The sequence below is a fragment of the Macaca thibetana genome, chromosome 2 (genome assembly GCF_024542745.1).
Source record: "Macaca thibetana thibetana isolate TM-01 chromosome 2, ASM2454274v1, whole genome shotgun sequence".
Classification (NCBI taxonomy): Eukaryota; Metazoa; Chordata; class Mammalia; order Primates; family Cercopithecidae; genus Macaca; species Macaca thibetana.
The window spans coordinates 126,688,782-126,712,173 of NC_065579.1; the positions used below are offsets into that span (position 1 = coordinate 126,688,782).

Here is a 23,392-nt window from a genome sequence, read left to right on the forward strand (position 1 = left end):
CACTCCAGCCTAGGCAGCAAGAGCAAAACTCCATCTCAAAAAAAAAAGAAAAACAAAAAAGCAAAAAACAAACCACTAATGAATAACTGTCAGAGGGCTGGGAACATAAACAAAGGTTGTAGAGTCAACTGTTGTTCCCACCACTTCTCCTCACGTGTGTCTCCATTTCCAGTTCACTCAGTCTCAACTGGGCCTAAGCTCCCACTCGGGATTTATCAACCTCTGCAGAAGAGGGGTGAGCCCAGCCGAGGTGTTGGCATTCCTGCCTCTGCTCAGCAGCCCACCAAAGTGGTCCCCATCTTGCCGGCCAGCACAGGCCACACGCGACACCACGACACGACACGATTAACAGCATTAACAGCACTGGAGGCCGCTGATTGTTCTAAGATGGATGGAAGCCACTTGTAATTCTCCCTCTTATTCCCCTATTTGTTTGCTGCCTTCGTGTGCATTGTCAGGATGATTTCTACAAGCAGGAGTTGCTTGAAACTTCACAGTATAATTTATTAGAGGTTTTTGCCTCTTGGGAATGCCTTGAATTCACACATTTTCTAGATTGCTCTAATTCCAACCAATAAGATAACTTTATTGGAGACTTCTCCAAACGGGTACAAATTCCTTTTAATGTGAAGAGGCAATGAATACAATTTGTAAACCTGCCTGGCTCCCAGACACCGAGCGCTCCTCATTCTGAGGCTGCTGTGATGGTTGAATGACTCAGGCTGGAAAAAATGATTCTCATCTAGAATTCACTCCATGAGTGTATTTGTGGCAGATCTAGGGGTTTGTAGCTCAAACTTCTCTGTGCAAAAAGCCTGTGGCATTTATGCACCAATGAGAAAAAATCCCATTCTCAAGAAGATATACATGTATGTACGTACACATTTATTTATGCACAACCCAGGAATTAATGCTTAGTAAGCTTCTACTGTGTGATCACAGCAGGTACCATGCATGTCTCTACTTCTCCCATCAACTTTCAACTTTTACCTTTTCAATAACAACAGGACAGTAAACGTCATTTTTAAAAAATCGAATGTTTAATGATGAAAGGTCGTATCCATTACAACACTGTTTGTAGACATAGAAACATCAAGCAGGTGTCAAAAATCCCACTGGACTTTATTTACATGCAGGCTTTAACCAACTTTGCTCTTTGTTTTAGTACAGGAAAATTCATGAATTAAAACTTGAAAACACAATAAATCACAAAACAAATTCTCTTCGTTTCCGATGTCATCAGTGAAGCATCAGAATGAAAGTTCAGAAAAAGTTTTTGCTCCCCGTTATTAAAAACATGGTAACACACAACCCACCTCTGGGGGCACTGCGCCATGATTCCTTGCAGCAGAGAACACAGCAGGAGCGCATACACCTCTAATCCCTATTTGAGAACTGAGGGAAATGGCCCAGTCGGCTGACTTGCCCAAGGACACCCAGGCAGTCAGAGGTAGGAGTCTCGCCTAGTTCTGTGGTTTCCAGGAATCATATCCGTGTGATGTTCTACTCTGCTATTTGAGAGTCCCGGGTTGACAGAACCAGTGGGACAACTTGAGCAAGTAGCTCCTGGTCTGGCCTGTAGGGTAAGACACTGGCAGGGCTTCAGGTCTGGGGTTCAGGGCTGCATTTAAAGTTACAGTGCTCAATACTGGCCTCCCTAAGAATCCCCTGGTCTGTCCGTTTTCAACAGGAAGTTGAACTCTTTGAAGAGTTGGGTGCTAGATATGTAGTTTTCTTCCTTCCCGACTCCTCCAAGCCTTTCAGCTGGCCTTCTTGGATTCATGCAGTTCCACAATTGAAGCGTTCATTAAAAACTGCCTTGAAGGGTTTCCCAGTTCTTTGGGGTGGGTTTCGTCCAGGGAAGGACTGGCAAATGGGTTGCACCAGTGCTTCCCATGGCTAGAGTGTGACAGGATCATGCTTAGGGACTGGATGTCTTGTAGTGAGCCCCCATCCAGCCTTGTAGTTAATGCCTGGAGAGAGGCACTATCAGGCAGAACATCACACCTGCATATCTACCTTCCCTCCCCAGGCTTCTAGACACATCCTAGGATCCTGTCTCGGAAAATCAGAGCCCTCCTGCAGTATCTAGTTGTCTACGTCCATTGTACTTTCCTGACAGAAGCCCTAAAGACAGGCCGTGGGCTTCCTTCAGTGGTTAGCAAACACCTTTCTCAGGAGTTTTGATCCTAACACAAAGATTGCTCTAACCTTCCTTGCTATGGTTTGAAGGTTAGGAGTGGCCTTCCAGAACCGCTGGGAGGTCAGGGGCGTGGACGTCCCTTACGTTCTCTTCACTGCCCAAGGTGGAGTCTGGCTGGTTTCCATTTCCACATTGCATGGCTATGAAATCAGAGAGCACAAGCCTGGGCCCTTGCTGGCTGAAGTCGCCACTCCACCCTTGATCAAGAATAATTGAGCAAGAGCTGCTTCCATGATCCTGTCACATTCTAGCCATGGGATTTCTCAATACGGGGTCTGGACACTTGGTGTTAACACTAGAGTCTGGCTGAGGACTAGAGAAAACCTTTTTGCGTCCCTTTCCGTCCACACAACTGGTAAGAAATGACTCTTCCTTGTGCCTCCCCTGTAAAGGCCAAGTGCTTGCTTTGGCCCACACCTAGTAAGGGAGACAATTCCCATCCTCCTCCAAAGGGCCACCAGCAGTGGGGGCCCTCACAGAGAACTCCTCAGGCACAAAAGCAAGCAGAGGGGCATGGGGTTAGCAGATTGCACGTTTGTATCCAAAATGGCCTATGGGAAACATCAGAGACCCCATCCAATCCCCGTCCTTCAACCCTTCCAGATCCTTTCCTAGACTTTTGAGGGGCCAAACCTGGGTCATGTTCAGTACTAAAAAATGAGGACGAAGAACAGAACTTGCTGTTTTATCAAAACAGACCCATTTTCAGCTCAACATCCTGCGCTATCTACACTCTTTTCCTTCCGGCGCTAGTTCAGGTGCAGACCCAGGACAAAATAATCGGGGATGGATCTTGACGTGTTTTAAGTGGTTTCTTAATTCTTTGGAAGGTTATAGACTGGTGTGCCTCAGCACCTGCAGCAGCAGGCAGGAGTCTCCCTAGCATGGGGCAGTAAGTGAGCTTGTGTGGCTTTTAGGTTAGTAACACTCTTTATTCACATCTCTGAGACAGAGTTGACCTAAACTCCAGTTGGCCAGAGACAGGGGTTGTCTTCTGAGGATTTTCAGTCCTCAATTAGCAATTTTTAGCATTATCTCCATTTTCTTTCCTTAAATCCCATTTCCTTCCTTTACATCATTGCAATTTATCTCAAAGGTTACACTTAGGAGGCAGTCCATTTTCTTCCAAATTTTGGTGATTCTTTTGCTCAATTATGTCTTCTTTTGCATCGTTGAGGCATGTACTTAAGCACCCAGCTACTTCAGCTTCTGATAAGCTTCTGTATTCTAAAATACAAAGTGAGCTCCCTATTCACATTGGAAATATTCCACAGGTTAAAAATTATTATTCTAAAGGCTAAAATCTATACACACAAAAATAGAGATTTCCAATGTAAATTTTACTATTTTATTTGTGAAAAAACTACAAGCAGAATTCATAAATAGACATTTCTATTTAAAGCAGGAAAATGATAAAGTGGCTTCTAATAACATAGTCGTGCACATGCCAGTAACAGGAATATATTAACATCTTTTATTTGCTAGACAAAGAGCAGTGTCCAATATAAATTTCCCCCAAAACATTTAAGACCTGTGAATTTTTGACCAGTTCACAAAACCACCAACTGACACTTTAGCATGAAGAAAAAAAACAAACCTAACAGACTGTCAGCTCTAAAGACATTACAGAGCAGAAACTTCCAAAAGCGTTATACAAGCTGTCTTTCTGGGCAAATGAAAAATATAGCTCGTATAATACATTAACAAAAATTCACAAGATAAGATTGTTTTGACATACTTAACAAGCATTCTCTATTTGTCTCCAACAAACAAAGCTAAGGAAATAATGTAACCATCTTTACACAGTAAATTAAGGTTACAAGTCATACACAAGAACAGAACTGCTTGCGCATTAAAAACTGTTCAGCTCCATTGTCATACTCTAAATGTTGGCTCTTAAACCATTTTCGGTTACATACAAGCAAAGGTTATTATATATTCAGCAATTAATAAATTTTCAATAATTTAAGATACGGTAGCTTAAAAAAGTAGACTGAGAATGGTCTTGATAAGGCAGGTGAAACATCTTAGTGGAACTAAACTCACAGAAGCTTCTGCCAATGTTTTTAAATATCCAGATTGAAACTGAAAGGTTTTGATTAGAATATTGTGTGGGTGTCAAGATGTCTTTTTTTTTTTAACTGCATGACTCAAGCAGAGCAAAGTCAGGTAAGCTCTGTGTGCGTGCACACGCACCAGTGTAAAAGATTGCGTGGTATTAAAACAAATGGAAACTTGCAAGCATAACACTGTGCTTTTTGTTTAACCTGCTTTCTGTGCCACTGAATACCAAGTATTTCTGGTCCTCTTTTAATATATATCTTTATAATCTACACTAGTGTTTTTACACGCTGCCTACTAATTGTAGGGCAAACTGAAGACACAGGAAGTTACAGGAATTCCATTTCCAGAATACATGCCTGAGGGATGTCATCAATTTCCAAAATTAAAAGTCTATAAAGTACCTACTACCTCACTACCCAACAGAATACACCACAGCAACTAAAGGGCTGGCCCTGTAACATCTGATTGCTTAGATAACTCCCACTGTTAGCTGTGGTTTCTATGAAGATGGTAATTTCATGCCACTTGCTCTAAAGCAATCCTCCCCTTCCTTCACCCCTCCCCATTCTTTAATTTATCACGGAGGCAAAACTGAAAAACCAAAACATTGGCATGAATGAATTAGCAGCCTATGAGTAGCTGGTTAATCAGCTTTTTCCACTAATCTATGGGGTCCAATCACTTTACATGAAACTAGTTTTTGAAAAAGTACACAGTGTGTCTGAACAAAGTGCATACCAACACTTATTGGTTCAAAAAGCAGTGCAACCTACAGGAGTTTGGTGGCATTTAAGTTTTTTTTTAAAAAAGTTAAAAACAGCAATTCCTTAAACCTCTGGAAAATAAATATGGCTGACTAATTTACCCTCCCTGAGACCCTTAATAAAAGGAATATTAAAACTTTAGAAGGAATGTCTTTGCAATATCCCACTAATATTAAAATGTGGATTGAAAATTCATAGTCAAATCACTATGTATTATATATTCTGATGCCTACAGAAAGCATCTGATTTCCTTTGGTTCATTAATAAATACCTTAAAAATGTATTTAAAAAGGTAAGAGTAGCTTGCATCCCAGACACAAGCATTATTTTAAAAACGGGGGAACATTGTCCATGCATTTGAGAATAGGACCACAGCAACAAATGGCACTGCTTTATAATCTATACCTTTGAGAAAAGAATTTAAATTATGGTACATTAGTGACTACAGAATAGTTTTAATGTAAATGTGAAAGGAACCTTTCCTGTTGGCTACTCAATTCAAGCTGTTAATTTTTTTATTTGTTGCCTCCACAGACAGAAATTACTTCTATTATTAAGCAAACCAGGATTTTAACACCAAAATGTGGTGCTTCATTACAAATTAGGCTGCCCTCCTGAGTCCCTAAACGTCAAATAAAGAGAGGTAACCTCAAATTCTCATGCTTGAAATGTCTCTGAAGTACTACAAACTCTGTATCTAAATGTAAAAGTCAAATAGAAGAGAGACCCCACATCCAAACAACAGCAAAACCAAAATTTAAAAAATTATTTTAATAAGGAGAGGTGGAATTGTATTAGTGGTCTTTCATTACTATTGTTATTAGTATTTTTTTTTTTGCAAGACAGTAAAAAGAGTGAAGAGAATGAAATAGAACAGTTTATTCAAGCTATCTTTACGTCCAGGAAGAAAAAAGATTACATGCTGCTCGCAGTACGAGCTTTCCCTGCAACTCTGGCTGCAGGCGCGCAAGCCGTTCACCACTGGAGTTCCTACCACAGCAGGAGATTGAGAAACGTCTCCAAACACTGAAAAGCTCCATGTCAGGACTAGATGTGTGGTTGATAACCTTTGTTCAGTAAAACAAATCATAGTAGATTCTGAGAAGGAAAAACAAAGAATGCTCACAACTGAATCGGTAGAGTGAAGGTTTATGAGACGAAGGGACATGAGGCAAACAAATTTTAATTACAGAAACCACCACTGCAATGTCATGTAGAAAGTAGAAACAAGGGACAGCTTCCTGTATGGACCAAAAATACAGTTTATAGACCGCTTCAATCCTAAAACTAAAACAATTTCTAGATTTACCTCAGACACGAGTAGAGGTCTGGAAAATGGAGGATGGAATTCGAGTTACAGAATACCATATTTTCATGAGTGCTTATGTAAGAACAGCAAATGATAACATGTAACCATAATTTACACGAATACTTGGCATTCTGGAGCTAGTTTAGTTACTTCTGAATGATCAAAGCCCTCCCCAACTAAACCACTTGTGATTTGTCAGTTATTCCATTGCAAATGCAGGCTATCTGGAGCAGTCTTTAAATTTGAGATCACATTGTTTAAAAAATATATATTTTTATATCGTCCAGTATTCTTTAGACAGATGAGAGAGTCAAGTTCCCACATGGATTGGAACATACTTCATGTAAGACTGATTTTAGTTAAATTTCAGCACTTTCATAGAAGGGACTGTCCCAGATCTGTAACTGTTCAATGTTGTATTCACTTCACAGTGTATCAAGCACCAGCGTTGCCATGGATTGGTTTCAAATAACCCTTTATATATAATTTTATATTTATATATATATAGTTATATCAAAACTGATAGTACATAGTATAACTGGAAGAAAGAACTAAACTTAAAAGGATATGCTGAAAGGATGGAGTTTGTGAACACAATAAATAAAAGTTCCCTCCCCCTCCCAACCCTCCCCCCGCAACAAAACAAAAACAAAAAACCAGTTGTAATGTACATGGAAAATTGTGCACAGCAGATTTTTTTTTTTTTTTTTTTATAAAAAGTAGATTCAGGAGCACATCCAATTATAAATGATTGTTAGGAAAATCATATAAAACAATGGAATACATAAAAGTGTCAAGAGTAATCGTCAGGGTGCGAAATTCCTTGGTGGCCAGATGCCCATGGCAAGCAGAAATTATCCTGGCAGCATCACTAAGAGGTCGATGTCCACAGAAGATTCTCCAGGGATGCAAGCAGCATGGGCAGGTGGAGGATTTGAATTTCATACCCTGATTCATAGTTTTCACAATTCCATGTGCAATTTCAGAAAGATTCATCATTGACTGCTGACATGTCGCCCTTTGGCGTGGAGGAACGGGAGGAGCCCTTGTCTGTGCTCTCGGACCCCGAGCTGCTCTGGTTCTGCTGTTCTGACCCTGCACTGGAGGTCACTGTGGATGAGGATGTTGATGAGGAGCGAGTCTTTTCCTTAAAGTCTGTGATAATGACGGTGACGTTGCCCACAGTTACTGCCAACTGCTGTGCAGTGCTCCTGTCCACGTTTTTCAGCCGGGGCCTAGAAGCAACACCACAGGGGAAGAGCCAATTAAATAAGTTACGGATCAAAAACAGCTTCTGGCAGAATGTCATCAATACACACAAGACTTCACGACACTGTGGCAATGAATCTGAACTGCCTACCGCACATGCCAAAGCCGACTACAAAGTGTGCTGCTCAGCTTTAGCAATAATCAATACAACAAGCACAGACAGCAAAGTTTGAGACCACTGTAAAATTACTAGCCTACAAATCCAAGGCACAAAACCACCCCAGGTTCATGATTACGATTAAGTAAATCAGAGCGGTAATTTAGTATGTCATTCTAGCTTTCGAGTACCTTGAGGTGTGATTTGTTTCGCTGGTCTTTGTTGTAGCATTTGCAGACTGTATGCTGTTTGCTTCGCTAGGAGGATCTTTCAGAATGTCAGACTTTGGTCTAAATGAGGGAGATACAAAATAAACAAACAAAAAACAGGCATTTAGAAGATATCTTGAATTCACTTGCAAAGTAATATCCTGTACTTTGTTAACCAGAAACTTACTTGGTTTTCTTGTTGGTATTTTTCTTGGTAACACTAGGACTAATTTCCTTGTCTTTCTCAGGTTTCTCTTTGTCCTGCTTTTCAACTTTCTCCTTCTTCTCCTTTTTAGGGGGTGGTGGGGTGGCATACTGCTGTGCCACTTGCTGTGCCACCAGCTGAGAATTGATCCGAGGTTTTCTAAAATGTTCAAAAAATATGTATCACTATTTGCTTTATAATTTTTTTTTTAACATTTTTATCTGGTCTCACAATACCTTGGGTATTTTATTACTGATATCTGACAACTCAAAACTAAATTATATGGTTCGTGTTATTTCTGCATGATTTTGTATGGATTATTTAGTATGGATACTAAACTTTTCCTTTTTCAAAGGAAATGATACATTCACAAGTGATAACACTAACATACACATCCCCGTGCAGTAAAATAGTCTTTGAGCCAATAAAACATGACAGTGTTTCTGAGAGTGCTGAGAACACTACTTCTTTCAAGCCGTCAAGATTATACTGACTGACAGCTTTCAAATACTCCTGCTGCAGAGGGTTAATCTCATTTTATTAAATGGACACGAGTAATCCCTTGAAAAGAGAATGAAATTAGAAGTGTGACATTCACTCCTCAATCTAATTATTCCAACTTGTTCTGCTCCCCTGCAGCTCTGTGATTGGCACAGACAACATATATAGAGCAATAAAGGTAACTATAGCTCATACTAGCTCCCAAGGGAGTGAAGACTGAAAGTCACTGTAAAAAAAATCTTACACAAGTGACACATTCATTGTGCCATAAACCATTATGTCTGTGCCAATCTCCAACTGACACTGGCTCTTAGCACTATTGTTCACAAATTCTAAGAGATGCCAAACACTTTCACAATGCATGACCATTCACAGCCCTAAATGAGACAGAGAGAGAGGAATGCCTATGCTTTATTTCTACATAATATTAATTCTCCAAGACATTCCCATCTAGATAGATACTTACAATATAATAAACTTTCCAAGTTTAAGATAGAAAACAAATATAGAAATGGTTCATTAACAAAGTAAAACAACTGGCTACCACAATGTAACAGTCTCCTTTAGATCCAATAGCTCCCTCTCCAATTCCCCAGGATGGAGAAACGGACTGGAGAAAAATAACTGGACAGACCAAGTCTGACTCATCAATGGGAGAGTCAGTGGTGGAGGATTAGAAAACAAAAACCTAAAAACAAAACCCAAAACAAAGCTGCTGCATTCTTACCTAACGCTGTTATTGTTTGTTTGTTTTGAGGTGGAGTCTCACTCTGTTGCCCAGGCTGGAGTGCAGTGGCACGATCTTGGCTCACTAAAACCTCCACCTTCCAGGTTCGAGTGCTTCTCCTGACTCAGCCTCCTGAGTAGCTTGGTTGGATTACACGTGCCTGCCACTATGCCTGGCTAATTTTTGTATTTTTAGTAAAGACGGGGTTTCACCAAACTGTTGGCCAGGCTGGTCTCGAACTCCTGATCCACCCGACTCCGCCTCCCAAAGTGCTGGGGTAATACAGGTGTGAACCACTGCACCTGGCCAATTTTGCTATTCTTTACCAGGAAACAAAATGAGAGCCACTAGGTACATGACATGCTGGCTCCCTAAGCCATAAGTGTGGTGACTGGAGCACCTCTTGGGCAGTGGCTATGATATAGCTGACAGGGGCCACAGGAGAGGTGGGGACAGATGCTCATGCCATGACAGTATCACAGTTAATCTGAGCATTGAAGGAACTGGTTATGTTCTGAGTGTTTCAGAACTGGTCATGACTCTGCAAGAAAACACTGTGAAAAAAGGAGCAAGCTCAGAGCAAGCTTACCACTGGTCTCTAGCAACACAAGTTTTGGTCATGGGATGGCATACCACGAAACCTTGTATTACCTGAGCCTGGATCACAAGTGACAAGGGATTCAAACACATGTGAAAGCGCCCTGGAGAAGGGGCATGTACTTACTCTAAGCCCCTCTCTTCCAAGAAACACACAGGACCCCCTAGGTAAAAGGTGACTTTCCCTTTTTCACAGATTCTAACAGCAGCAGTAGTCATTCTAACACATTTTACTCCTTTTAAAGAGGAAGTATGATTGTGTTAATACTTAAAAAAATAATGACCACTACAAGACATTGCACATGCACTCACTAGGGACACAGATCAGCTGTCTACAGGGATTACTAAACAGTTTAAATTGGTGCTAAAATAAACTACCATACATTAACCAATATTCAGGTGTTAAAATGAAATAATGTAGCCAGAGTTAATAATGTGAATAAACCATTCAAACTATGAGAAACTACACCCTGATGAAGAGTTTCAATTAAGCCAATATGGGTACTTTACGCCAGAGAAATCCGATCCAAGAACAAGAGAGGACACCTGAACACCAATTTAAGACTATCCTAAACACGAGAAGCAAAGGTAAGCCAGGTGCTTGGCCCCAGAGAAATCTCAGCCTAATCACCAGGCCCACCCAATCTGAGACGGAGGAGCCTGCCTTACTCCGGGACAACCTATAAAAGTTGTCACTTACCACGTTACACTGTACCTGTCAATCAACTGTATACTACTCCATAGCAAAGACCACATTTAATCATCTTTGTCATCATGGCATTAGGCAGTGCTAGGTACTCAATAAAATTATCTACTGGATGAATAAATGAACACCACAGAGAAAGACAAAGTAAGATGCAAACTGAGAAGAGGGCCTAAGCTTTGGAGATTGAGGTCGCTGGTGACTTTTAGGAGAGTGGGATCACTCTCCTATGTGGGATCAGGGCGGCAAGAATTAAGAGCCTGAAGGTTGTCAGAGGAAGAGCACAGGAGCTCTTCCTCACCTCAGAACTGTGATGCTGAAGTAAGGGATTGCTCTGCTCATTACCCAAGCAAACTGAGGAGGATTTCTGTAGGAAACAGTGTCATGGATGATGCTGTACAATCAAAAAGGGAGAACGATGGAGGGCATGCAAGACAGAAGGGTTAAATCATCGGTCAAAGGGAGAGAAAGAACACAAACAAAAGGCCTAGGGAAAGGAATGGGGACACTTTCTACTGAGACATGTGAGGGATGCTAGGTAAAGATAAAGTGACATTTTTACTAGAAAAGATGACAATCTGAGGAAGTTCTCTCAGTTGGTCTCTCCCTTCCCAGGGAGGCACGCAACATGGCAGAGGTAGTGTAGGGGTCGTGAGCAGAATTTGGAAATGAGAAATCAGAAAAGAGATTAAATGAACCATGGAGATCAAAAGCAGTGCCTGGTTTGGTGAGTAGCAGGCACTAACAGTATAGGAGAAAAGAGAGCAGGTGATGAACGAGAGAGAAAAGGAAATTTACTTGCATCTCACAAATTACTCTTAATAGCATGAATATAGCATGCCTAAAAGAAGCAGGTCTCCACTACCCAGAGATCATGCTTATCCAAAATGGCTTATTCCCTAAAACACAGCCCATCTGCCAGGAATATTTATTGGCACACTGTAGACAACAGGTAAGGTGCCCTTTGAATGGTTCTGCCACTGATATCATTCAACAGTTCAGCAAATGCACACTCAGAATTCTTCAGTGCACGCAACACAATCTGGTATCTACAGGATGAAGTCTGTATGTACAAAAGGTAAATTTCAGCCGTAAGTCCTCTTAAAATGCAACATATAAGCACAACTGGGTGAAAGTCTCACTCGTTCCTAATGAAATGTTTGACTAGTATGGTGAAGTGTTTCTCCCTCTGTTGGTCAACAAACCAAAATTTCACAAATGAAAAGGATGCAAGACTATTCGGGATCTAGTTATTATCAAGAAAAATGGGGCATCTGCTAAACCACCTGTGTTGTTTGAAAAGTACTGCTGTGTTCCGAACATCCTGTATGTGTCCTTAAGTGACAACCTAACTCTTAAACCATCACTTGCCCCCCTTCCCCACCCAAATCCCTCAACAACAGGCAAGCATTTATCATCTTAACTAGTGTAACTGCTTTTTCAAACTAGTTCTCCCAACAAATGCCACAGTACTCCTAGAGTTGGGGAGCAGGGGATGAGGTAGGGAAATTCGCCTTTTAGAAGGCGAATGAACAGAAAAATACAAAGGCCACCAGGCTGAGCCCTCCCATATAAAGATGCTACATTGTCAGAGATGTTCTGGCGGCTCTTGCAATCTGTCCCCTTCCCCACTTCTAGGCTAATACTCTCTTCGCTGCATGGCAAGTGGAAGAATGAGAAAGTCCAATTTCCATTGAGAGCTATGCACACTCCCACACTCCACTCCTAGGATGCTGTGCCAGGCTCTCCAGGTTAAACATTACAAATGTACCTAACATGGGAGAGCGGCAGAACCTTTTCAAAGCTACCAGAGGACAGGCACATCAAGAAGTCAGAGTCAGCACAACATGCCCTCAAGGAGGAACTGTCATCTCCATGTTACAAATTAGGAAGACTGAGGAGCAGAAAGAGTAAGAAATTCATCCAAGGTTCAGCTCCATCTGTACTCTTTATGGACTCCTCTTATCTTCAGGTATCCTTAAACACTCTACAATGATGCCTTTGAAGAGTTCAGCCTGGCATGCGTGTGTCAGGGGTGGCAATGTGAGATGAAAAGGGTGATGAGGGTACTAGGGACTGAAAAACTCAGGTCCAAGTTACCGTTTAGCTAGACTCCTCCCTGAGAACAGCACTGCCACCTTTGTTAGCCTCACCATGCCTTACTCTGGCAAGGGAACTACTTAGTTGTCTTTAAGAAAAGAGAAGGGGGCGGGGGAACAGGCAAGACTGTTTTCCTTGCTTTCCACTGCCTTTAGAACATTCTAAGGAATGAACCCATATTATGATACTTAACACTGCTGATCGGTGAGAAATAGTGACTTCCCACAAATTCACATTGCTTAATGAAATCTTCTAAGTGTCATACAACACACTGTAAATAGCACTCATTTAATGGGCAAAACTTTCAACATGTTGTGGCAAGTCACTTCTTCAATACGAAGCTGACAGCTTAGTCTCCGAGATTATTCAAGTTTCCCCAACGAATCTTAAACAAGCAGATAAACACCTTCACAATACAGCAGTAAATGTTAGATCAGAGCCCACGGCCTACAGCTTTTGGTGTCTAAGTCTCAAATTAAAACCAATCATTCACCACCACCAGCACTACCAATCTCCAAAACAAAACAAAACAAAAATGACCAGAGATTCAAGATAGTAAACAGTTTCCCTCATAAATTTAGCAAACAAGCTTTTTGTGTCTTCTTCACGACTGTATTTTCTTATGAAAAGGGTATCTTCTTGAAATATTTAACAGGTTTATTGTTGCCATTTCAGTAGCATATAAATGAAAATGTGCTATGAAACTACAATAATAGACATCATCAGGAAAATATTTATTTGCATTTAAGCAGCTAACATTTCAGAAGAGTCCATTCTATAAAAAGTGAAGCAGATCTTTATCTGGGGCATCCTTAGTGTCTGGAAAGGAAAAACTTCAGAGAGTTCAAATGTACACAACCACAAATGAGAACAGAAAACAAGACACCTTTCCTGGATTGCTTTGGTATGTGTACTGATACCACTTTCAGGGAGCACAGGTAAAACAGTTATTTTTTAAAGAGGCATTTTTCCTGTGTACTACTCTTTTCCTTTTCCTCTTGTGCAACGTGAGATCTTACTGCTCATTTCTCACATACTTCTCTGGATCTCAGCTACCACAACAAGCAAGGAGATGACAAAGCCATCTTGTGATTCAGGCAATAAAGAGCAAGAAGAGTCTCTAATAAATTGCACCCTTTCCTTGATTATGTGTCCAGCTTTTCATAAACTATCAACCATGTGTCCATTTTGCTCACTTTCCGAATTCCACCTGGCATTTCACTTTTCAATTAAAATACCCACGGGTTGTGGAATTAAGACAATAAACCCATCCATCTCAAAGAAAAGGTACTTTACAATTAACACAGTTCCTTACAACCTACAAAATGCCTTCATCAAATCAGCTTACATCGAGCCCTTGAGTTCTTTGTATGCTGCTTTTATGTTCCCCCTAACCCTTCCTTGCTTTGGCAATCTATTAGTCTAAGAATTAGCAGCTTCAAGAATTTAACAACTCTGGGCAAGTCTCTCCACTGAATGCACTCTTTATCAGGATTCTTTATGATAGGTCACATTATGATACTGTAATTAGCCTTCTCACATGACCTGTTTTCCTGTCCCTACATCCAGAAGGTCATATACATGTACACTGTATAGACACACACATGTGGACTGGGTTGGCTAGGACAGATTTTACCACATCCAATAATGACTGAATTTTTATATTACTGATGTCCCAAAATGCATATATCCCACCTTGGAACCTACCAAAGTATACAACTCAGCTGTTATTCTGTAACACCTGCCGACTAAAACATTCTGAAAACAAAATAGGAATGGTAGTAAAATCCAACTGCAGGAAACTAGGTGGGCCACATGTGTGAAAATGCTTTATAAACTGCATACAAGTTTTTTTTCTTCTTTGCAAAAGTACCTTGTTAAAGCCATACTGAGGCTAAATCTTTGTCTGGACTTGTCTAAGATAACATATTCCAAGTTGTAAATAACCAAATTGCAAATATGTTTGTGGAATACAATCCATGTTTAAGTTGGGCAACATATCTATTTACTTCTAAGGAAAGCAGTGTTAAAGTGTGAAAGCATTGGAGTTGTTTTATCCCAACAGCACTGTCCAGTAAACACTACTGGTCTCTGGCTTTGATGATTAATACAATTTGTTTTCTGTTCGCTTAACCCATATACTCTGTTCCATTATATTTTTTATATACCAAGGAACCTATATGACCTCATGACTTGACTGAAGCCAACCATCATTATAATATGAATAATTAAAAACCCAATTGTCACTTTACCAAGATCATACATTGCAGGACATTATTAATTTCCCTCTGCTTCCCAAACAGTATTTTTTTCTGCAGTTCTTTTGTCTCTTAAATAGTACTTTCCTCTTTCACGTAAACACTTTTCTTCCATTTCTCAAATCCTTTGGCCCATCTACAAGGAGCTACTAGGTGACCTGAAGGAGGTCCTAGTCCCATTCTAGGTTACTCTTTCCCACATACATCCTTGACTCAAGAGAATCACTCTGCTCTGTATTAGAAAACTAAAAATTTCCCTCAAATTTAATCCTATCAAAATTTCACAACTCAAGTCATCCCCTTTCTTCCTAATCTTTCCTTCCGTCACCTTCACAGGTAATAGGGAAACAGAATAGTATAAAGGAAGAGTATAGACTTTGGAGTTAAGACAGCCTTTGGACTTTATCCAGACCTGCTACTGAGCTTAGGTAAATTACCTGAAATGAGAATGAGGCCACACCTACTTTCACAGGGCTGAGGTCAGGATGAAATGAGGATGAAATTAGGTACCATTCACTTAGCTCTTGTAACAGGACATGTAGATAGATAATCCACAAGATAACTCCCTGTAAAAATAATATATACATTCCAAAACACTACTTTTCCAGCCGTAGATGTGTCTGCCACCCTTCTTCAGATATACTGGAAGGCAAGTGGAAAGATTTACAAGTGAAAGAAGCTGGTAAGTCTGCCCTGGGAAATGGTTCTAGAGACATAAATCCTTCGCATATGTTAGCATCCTAAAGTTAATTATGCTGTCTAACAGCAACAGCAGCACTAAGGAGCCTCACCAACATAGCTACCAGTTTTTCTGCATATTTCAGAGAGAATTTTGGTTTTGCAGAAATCCCTTTTAAAAGAGGATGCCTTTAGGGAAGGCCACTGAACTTCAATTGTACAATATCCACACATGGTGTTACACAAACTCTCACCAGATACAGCTTGGTTAGAAACAACTGGCTCCAACACGACTAACAAGTATCTTTACCTTAATTAACAGCAGATTCTGAAATGTTCTCCTTCACCTTAAATTTTCATTTTGGATATTAAAATGTCTCTTATGTCCTGAAAACAGACTTTCACCTGAGCACCAACAGGTGAAAACACCATAACTTTTCTGCAACTCAGGAACATATATTCAATAAACAAAAAGAGCTAAAAGTGGTTCTGATTTTTGGAAACAAAAGACCTATTTTATAAATCAATCTGGCAGCAACAGTTATCTCAGCCCAGTGGGCCTCAAAGTGTTGATCCAGAGACTCTTGGGTGTCCACACGACCCTTTCAGGAGGATCTACGAAACAAAACTATTTCCATAATAATTTTAAAACATTACTTGCCTTTTCACTTTCTTTTCTTCAAGAGTTTACAATGGAGCTTTCCAAAGCAATGACATCTGACGTCACTGGTCTGAGAGTTTGTATATTTTCATGTTTTAAACATTTCTTAGTTTTAGTTTCTGATATGGGAAGTATCTATACATATAACTAAGATGAACAAAAGCTCCTTGGGGTCATTAATACTCTTACGAAACGTAAGAGATCTTCTGACCAAAACACTTGCGAACGGCCACCGCAGCACCATGCCAAATATTGGACTGTGCGACTCTACTGCACCACGGGTCAAGAAAGAGACAGTCTTCAGAAGGCAACTTCTCAGGCTTAAATTTTTCCTCAAAAAAAGGTGAAAAGCAGCATTGACTCCAATTGCTGGAAACATTTTGAAAATAAAGAAAAATCTTAAACTTATTTAACACTAGAACAACTTTCTAAAAGTGGGCTTCAAGTATTTAAGCCATAGACTATAAAGCTGGCTTCCTTCCATTTCCTCTCTCCTGTGGTGCCTATAACAGAATTTTATTTGTGGTTATTCAAATATTTTAAGTAAATGTCCCATAATAAATAGTCCCTTTAGCTCTCCCTCAGCCCTTCTCCAAAGAACATGCCCACTAACAAAGAATGTGTTAGTTCAATGTATCATGTAAAGAAAAGCATTCCCTAAATCGTTTTGAAAATGGACTTTTGTTGGAAAACGGCTACATTTCTTTTTGATACCTCCATTCCATATTTTCAACACAAACTTTCTTCTATGGTAAAAGATTTTTTTTGCTTGCTGATCATCCGGTTTAGTAGTGTTGCAGAATCACTGTCCCATCTGAGGCAGTGTGAGCACCACAGCAGCTGCGGGTACTACAACTACAGGCAAGGTAGAGGCAAACTTCTCCTCACCTGACTCCCTGGAAGGAGCAAAAGCCTACGTGGACATCCAACCCTACTCTCTGCGTCAGAGATGTAACATTTCTTGTGCCATCTCCTCTCGCATCTCAACTCTATCTTCGGCATTCTGGCTTATGCCACCTCCTCTCCATCTCAGTTTCACCTTCAGCATTTTGACTAACGTTCTCAAACTCATGCAACAGACTTCTCCAAGTGCCTAGCAAATGCAGAGGCACGGTGCTGTGCATTCTGGATGTGTGTGAATACACGTTCATTTTCCAACGGGCTGATTGAGATATAACACAAGAGATTCCAACAGCCCAGACCTCTGGTGAGGACCTTTGTCTTACATGGGGTCTGCCCTGTCATACAAGCTGGGACACAGCCCTTTAGAGAAAGGGCTATCTAGACCTCCCCCTTTTTGCTTTCATATTATCTTGGAACCCTAAGTCTGTGACTTTGGATGAGTTAGATAATCTCTCCAAACTTCAATTTCTTTGTTGACAAAAAGATTACAGTAAGTGATCTATAAGGTTCCTTTAGCTCAGACACTTGTATTGAGTATTTAATAAAGACAACTAAATAAAGTATTTGTTCTTGAGGTGCAGGCAAGTTTGCAGTTTATGTTCTTAGTAACTCATGCAAGTGAGAAATAAACATCATGCTTTTACAAACCTTCTACAAACTACATATCGTTGGTTTAGTGACTTAGACATGACTGTTCCTTCTTCCCCACCAAAAATGATACACAAAAGTACCTTCTAAACCATGTCAATGATGAAGATGAATCCCAGAAACTAAGAATCTCTAAGCAAATGCCATTTTCAGATGCAAATAAATGTGACAAATCAAGTCTTTCTCCAAGAAACATTACACTAAAGCAATCCAATCTGCTCTGCAAATTACTTTAAAGCTGTCAAAGATCCTATTTAAAATGCATTTAATGATTCTGAAATTACAGTTCATGTCACAAACATGGGTACTTGCAAAACACAAAAGAATTAGTAACTTACCAAAGACAGAAGCTATTAGATAAGCCACAGTCTAACAAATACTTAACTAGTTGCCCTCCTCAGGTGTTAGTTTCCTCACCTATCAAATTAAGATTCCAACTAAACTAAGGTAAATTTTAAGGTTTCCCTCAAATCTAACCTTTAAAACAAAACAAAAACTTAAATAATACAAAATAACAGCCCTGACAAATTCATTCATGGTCAAGAGATCTATTATAATTACTGGTTATTAAAACTTTATTGGTTTTAATACTTTACAATTCTATTAGTGGTTATTAAAAATCACATTACTGGTTATTAAAAACTTTCTTGAAGCCCATTATCACTTCAGAAGATTCTCAACACTTCACTAACTGCAGTGTTCACAATCTGAGCATTATTCATTATTTTGGGCCCCATAATTCTTTGTTGTGGGAGCTGTGCTATGCATTGGCGAATGTTTAGCAGCCCACTAGATGCCAGCAGTACCACTCTCTCTCAAGTTATGACACCCAAATTTGCTTCTAGACATTGCCAAATGTTCCCCAGAAGAAAAAAAATCACTCCCAGGTGAGCTTCACTGGTCTACTGTCTAACCTTAACTACAGGAATACAATATAAGGGAGTAGAAACTTTTGCAAATATGGGAGGGCAATCTAGAACAAAGAGAACTTCTCTTGTGCAGTTTTATCAAAAGATGCCTGCACAAGACATCTGCATATGTGTTCACTGTTCTGACTGGTAGGGGCTATAAAAGGGTAGGACATAAGGAGAGGAATCCCAAGAACACTGAGTATACTGATACTATATTATCTCTGTATTCAGACGTGTGATCACTCTTCTCTCGCCAGATGGAAAGACAATTTGATGGTCTCTATACAATTACAACTCTGACAATACCATCTATACCTCAAACATTTCTGGTAATCATGGTCTTTATTTCCATTAAGGAAAGGAAATGACTTTTGAGTAAGGGAAGAAAAGTTTTAGGGTATCTTTATTTACTTGGTCAAATGGCTGAAAAATCAGGTATGAGTGAAGGTGAAGAAGACTCTAAAATTACCAGTATCTATTACTAGAAACACTAGCACCAAGCTTGATAATTCCTTCAACTCCATAAAAATGGTTTTGTTTTTCTGGGGGCTGGGAGGGCACAGAGTGGCACAGGTAGATGAGAATTCATATGTCAATTTAAATAGTGATCTTTGAACTTAAAATGTTGGTCATATTTTTTTACATATGGATGAAATATTTATCAGAATAACCAGAACACATTTGCATAAGAATAGAAACTTGAATAAAGAGGAGAAACTTCAAGGCTATCAACAGTCATGTACTACATCCTAACACACCCAAGCAGGCACATCTTAGTGCCTAAGAAATTAATCATGCAAGTATCAAAGTCCACTCTAACTAAAGAAAACATCTGTCAGGAAATCTTAACCAATTCTTTCATTCTGTACTCTTTTCATTTTGAAGAACCAGAGGGTGTTAATAAGTATTTCTACATAAAAACTTAATTCTGCACAGCTCCCACTCATGAGTACTTTTCTTACCTAAGCAAAATTCTCCAAAGAACTTTTCAAGCAAGTGTGGTGAAATGATGTTTAAAAAAATGTATCAGAATGTGTATCATCTAATGTATTCAGCATCAATTAGTTAAGATGATTATGTTCGGAACACACTGCTGGGGATACTCCAGTATGTGAACTCTCCCCTCACCCTCATTCTTCACATGCCAAGGAAACCTCAGAAAGGACTCTCTAATCTCCTATACTCACCTTTCATCTTCATTGTCTTCCTCCGTGCTAGTTCAGGACCTAAGTATCTTCCTATGTCCATAAGGTCCTATCTGGTCTTTTCTAGTCCTCCCTCTAGCTATTATACATGATGCTAAAGGCCAAAGGGCCTAAAGAGAAAAGGTGAATTGCCTGTTCCTCTGATTAAAACTCTGCCTGCTGCTAACAGAATAAAATCCTAACTCCCTAGCATGATATATAGGCTCTTCACAAGTTTCTTCAGACACTTCTCTCAGCTTGCTTTTTCTCCACACTCACTGTCCCAGGCCTCTCATTCATAGGAGCTCAAGTCACACTAAACTTTATCTTATCTTTTTCAGAAGATACCTTTTACCACTTGTTTTATTTCTTATCTGCTATTCCTTAGCTTCTGCAATGCCCTTTTTCTCCATATTTCTTCAATAAAACCCATACCTGCTTTAAGATCCAGCTCAAATGCCACTTCTTTCCCAACTTCTCCTGGCAAGTAAGTTTGTGGCCAGGTTTTCAGTGTCCCCAAACCACCCTGACATACCTCCACCACTTAAGGTTCTACATTATAATTTATCACCCTAGTTGTCTATGTCTCCCTACTAGATGATGAACATCTCTGAGACAGTACCAACCTTTTCAATGTTATGTATACTCCCCAAACTTGCTTCAAAATAGTAATTTCTTGCCAGTAGGTCAGCTAATGCTGGCTGCAGGAGTGTATGTCCTCTGTATAATGCAGTGCAGACAGCAGATGCTACATCAGCATGTTGCATAACATTGTATTATAATGATACACTTAACTGTCTCTCTCTGAGCCTCAGAACTGAGCTCTTTGGGGATACTATATATATGAGAGAGAGAGATCTCAATGTATATGATACATGAGAGAGACAGACAAGAGAGATCCCAATGAATATAAAGATCTACCCAGAGATAGAACTGCTCGCCATTAAAAGAGGGAAGAAGTAAGAAAATTAACAGGTAATGAAAGTTTCCTATGAGGAAGCACTGTGTTGAGCATTCTACATACATCACCTCTCACTATCCTCATGACTTCTTGAAGTTATTAAATAAACCAAACACCCAACAGTAAAAACGAGACTAGTGCAAGTAGAGTTTAACCTAAGTTTCTGCTCTTTCCACCAAACCTTAAGAAGGAAGGGAGATGAACAGAAGCCAGTAAAAGAGGGGAAAACGAAGAGAATGAGATGCCATTTTAAAAGGGAAAGAAGATTTTCCAGGAAAGAATGGTCAATAATATTAAAAATAATCTTAAAAGCTATTAACAAATAAGGCCTGAGGACAATCCTATGAACCTGGCAATCAGGAAGGTATCCTTCCAAAGCGTTTCTTTTCCAATTCCTTCACCAGATTACATACATGCCCCTTAACCCTCCACCTTTCCTCCTACCTCAAATAGCCCAACTACCAAAACATGTCCCACCTATACTGGTATGAAAAAAGCTACTTTTGCAATCTGCTCTAGAATGCCTATGATTTTTAAAAATCTTAGAACAAGGAACTAGGACAAACTTCTTAGGAAGTTGAATCTAGTCCTTTAGGAATGCTCTTTGTCTTTTTCTGTTTCTCTATCAAAACAGAAAAGGTCTATAGGTAGTAAAACTGAGTCCCCAGAGCAGGGCATAATACGCCTGCTTTTCTAACCTCAGAGAAACTACGTTATCACAAGCCCAAGTATTGTGGCATCAAGTGAGATTCTCACACTACTAGTAAGATCTCCAATTACAGACTTACCTAAAATCTTAGCTTTAAGAAAGGGATATTTTGAAAATTGGGATTGTATACTGCATACGTGGAAGTACCTGCATGACCGTAATCATTCTGACACAAAAGCTTTTCAATTTAGTACTCCACTCCAAATTATCTACCTTTAGCATCAGTGTAATCCAGTTTTTATCACCTGTAAAAAGTTTCCAACAAGGTGAGGATTCTGTATGTTCCATAAATGACTTGGAAATGTCTTTATTTGAGGGGGGTGGGAGGGAAGCCAGGTGTGGTGGCTCACACCTGTAATACCAGCACTTTGAGAGGCCGAGGCGGGCCAATTACTTGACCCCAAAGTTCAAGACCAGCCTGGGCAACATGGGAAGACCCCATCTCTACCAAAATACAAAAAAAATTAGCTGGGTGCGGTGGCACATGCCTGCAGTCCCAGTTACTCAGGAGGCTGCGGTGGGCAAACTGTTTGAGCCCAGAAGGTCAAGGATGCAGCGAGCTGTGATCATGCACCACTGCACTCTGACCTGTGCGACAGAGCAAGACCCTGTTAGGAGAAAGAGAGGGAAAGAGGGAGGGAGATACTCTCCCTGTAAGTGTACTTTCTGCAAAGACTTGCTGAAAATGATTCACTAATTTGCAAAGACAAAACAGATTTTTCAAATGCCTTTTTAGAAGTAGAAATTTTAGATGCTTTATTAACTAGTTTTTGACTTACAGAAAAGTTGCAAAAATAGTAGAGTTCTCATATACCCCTCACCCCGTTCTCCCTAATGTTACTATCGTATATAAACACAGAATGATCAAAACTGGAACACTAACATCTGTACAATTCCGTTAACTAAACCTTTCCTGAACCTCACCTGTTTTCCCACTAAAGTCCTTTTTCTGTTTCAGGATCCTATCTAGGTCTCCCATCACATTCTGTTCTTATTTCTCATTTTTTGGGCTCCTCCTGATATTTTTCTGGCCTTTGTCCTTTATGAACCTGAAACTCTCGAGGACTGGTCAGTTATTTCACAGAAATGCTCCTTAATTTGGGTCTGATGTTTTCTCATGATCAGAATGAAGGTCGTGCCACGGCAATGATGTGCCCTCCTCAGTGTATCACATCAAAGGGTTCATGATGATGTTTTATATTTCTCCACCTTAAAGTTATTGTCTTTCAAATAAATATTCTGGCAGAGATACTGAGACTATATAAATAAGCTGTTTCTCCTGAAACTTTATATTAATTTTAGCATCCAAATGTGGATTCGGCACAAATCTCTAACTTTCTGTTGGTAGTGGTGGTATTTTTGTCCTAATGGTGATTTTCTAGTTCCTTCTTTCCTTTTATAATTATTAAGTGGAATTTTTCTTTAAGAGCTGTCTCTACTCTCCCATATTTACTCAATTATTTATATCAATATGAATTAATGGATACTTATTTTATCCTATAGGTTAAAACAGAAAACTGTCAAATGTTCATTTGAGCATTTTTTGCTCAAATTGTTCCAGCTTTGGCCATCAGGAGCTCCTCCTTCAGGCTGTCTCCTATTTTCTCTTCTTTTACAAAAAGAGACAGGGTCTCATTCTATTGAGCAGGCTGAAATGCAGTGAAGTGATCAAAACTCACTGCAGCCTCAAATATTTAGGCTCAAGTGAACCTGCTACCTCAGCCTTCTGAG

The 23,392-nt window shown here is 39.8% G+C and overlaps 1 protein-coding gene across 1 annotated transcript in view; it reads right to left on the reverse strand.

Annotated features, from left to right (window-relative positions):
- Positions 1-3,537: 3,537 nt before the first annotated feature.
- Positions 3,538-23,392, reverse strand: part of RYBP (RING1 and YY1 binding protein) — a 69,604-nt gene continuing 49,749 nt past the window's right edge. The window contains exons 3-5 of the mRNA XM_050781360.1: positions 8,103-8,279; positions 7,898-7,996; positions 3,538-7,575 (exon numbers count right to left, since the gene is read on the reverse strand). Coding sequence (XP_050637317.1) covers positions 7,323-7,575; positions 7,898-7,996; positions 8,103-8,279 — 529 coding nt within the window. The 3' untranslated portion in view covers positions 3,538-7,322. The remainder of the gene's footprint in view (positions 7,576-7,897; positions 7,997-8,102; positions 8,280-23,392) is intronic.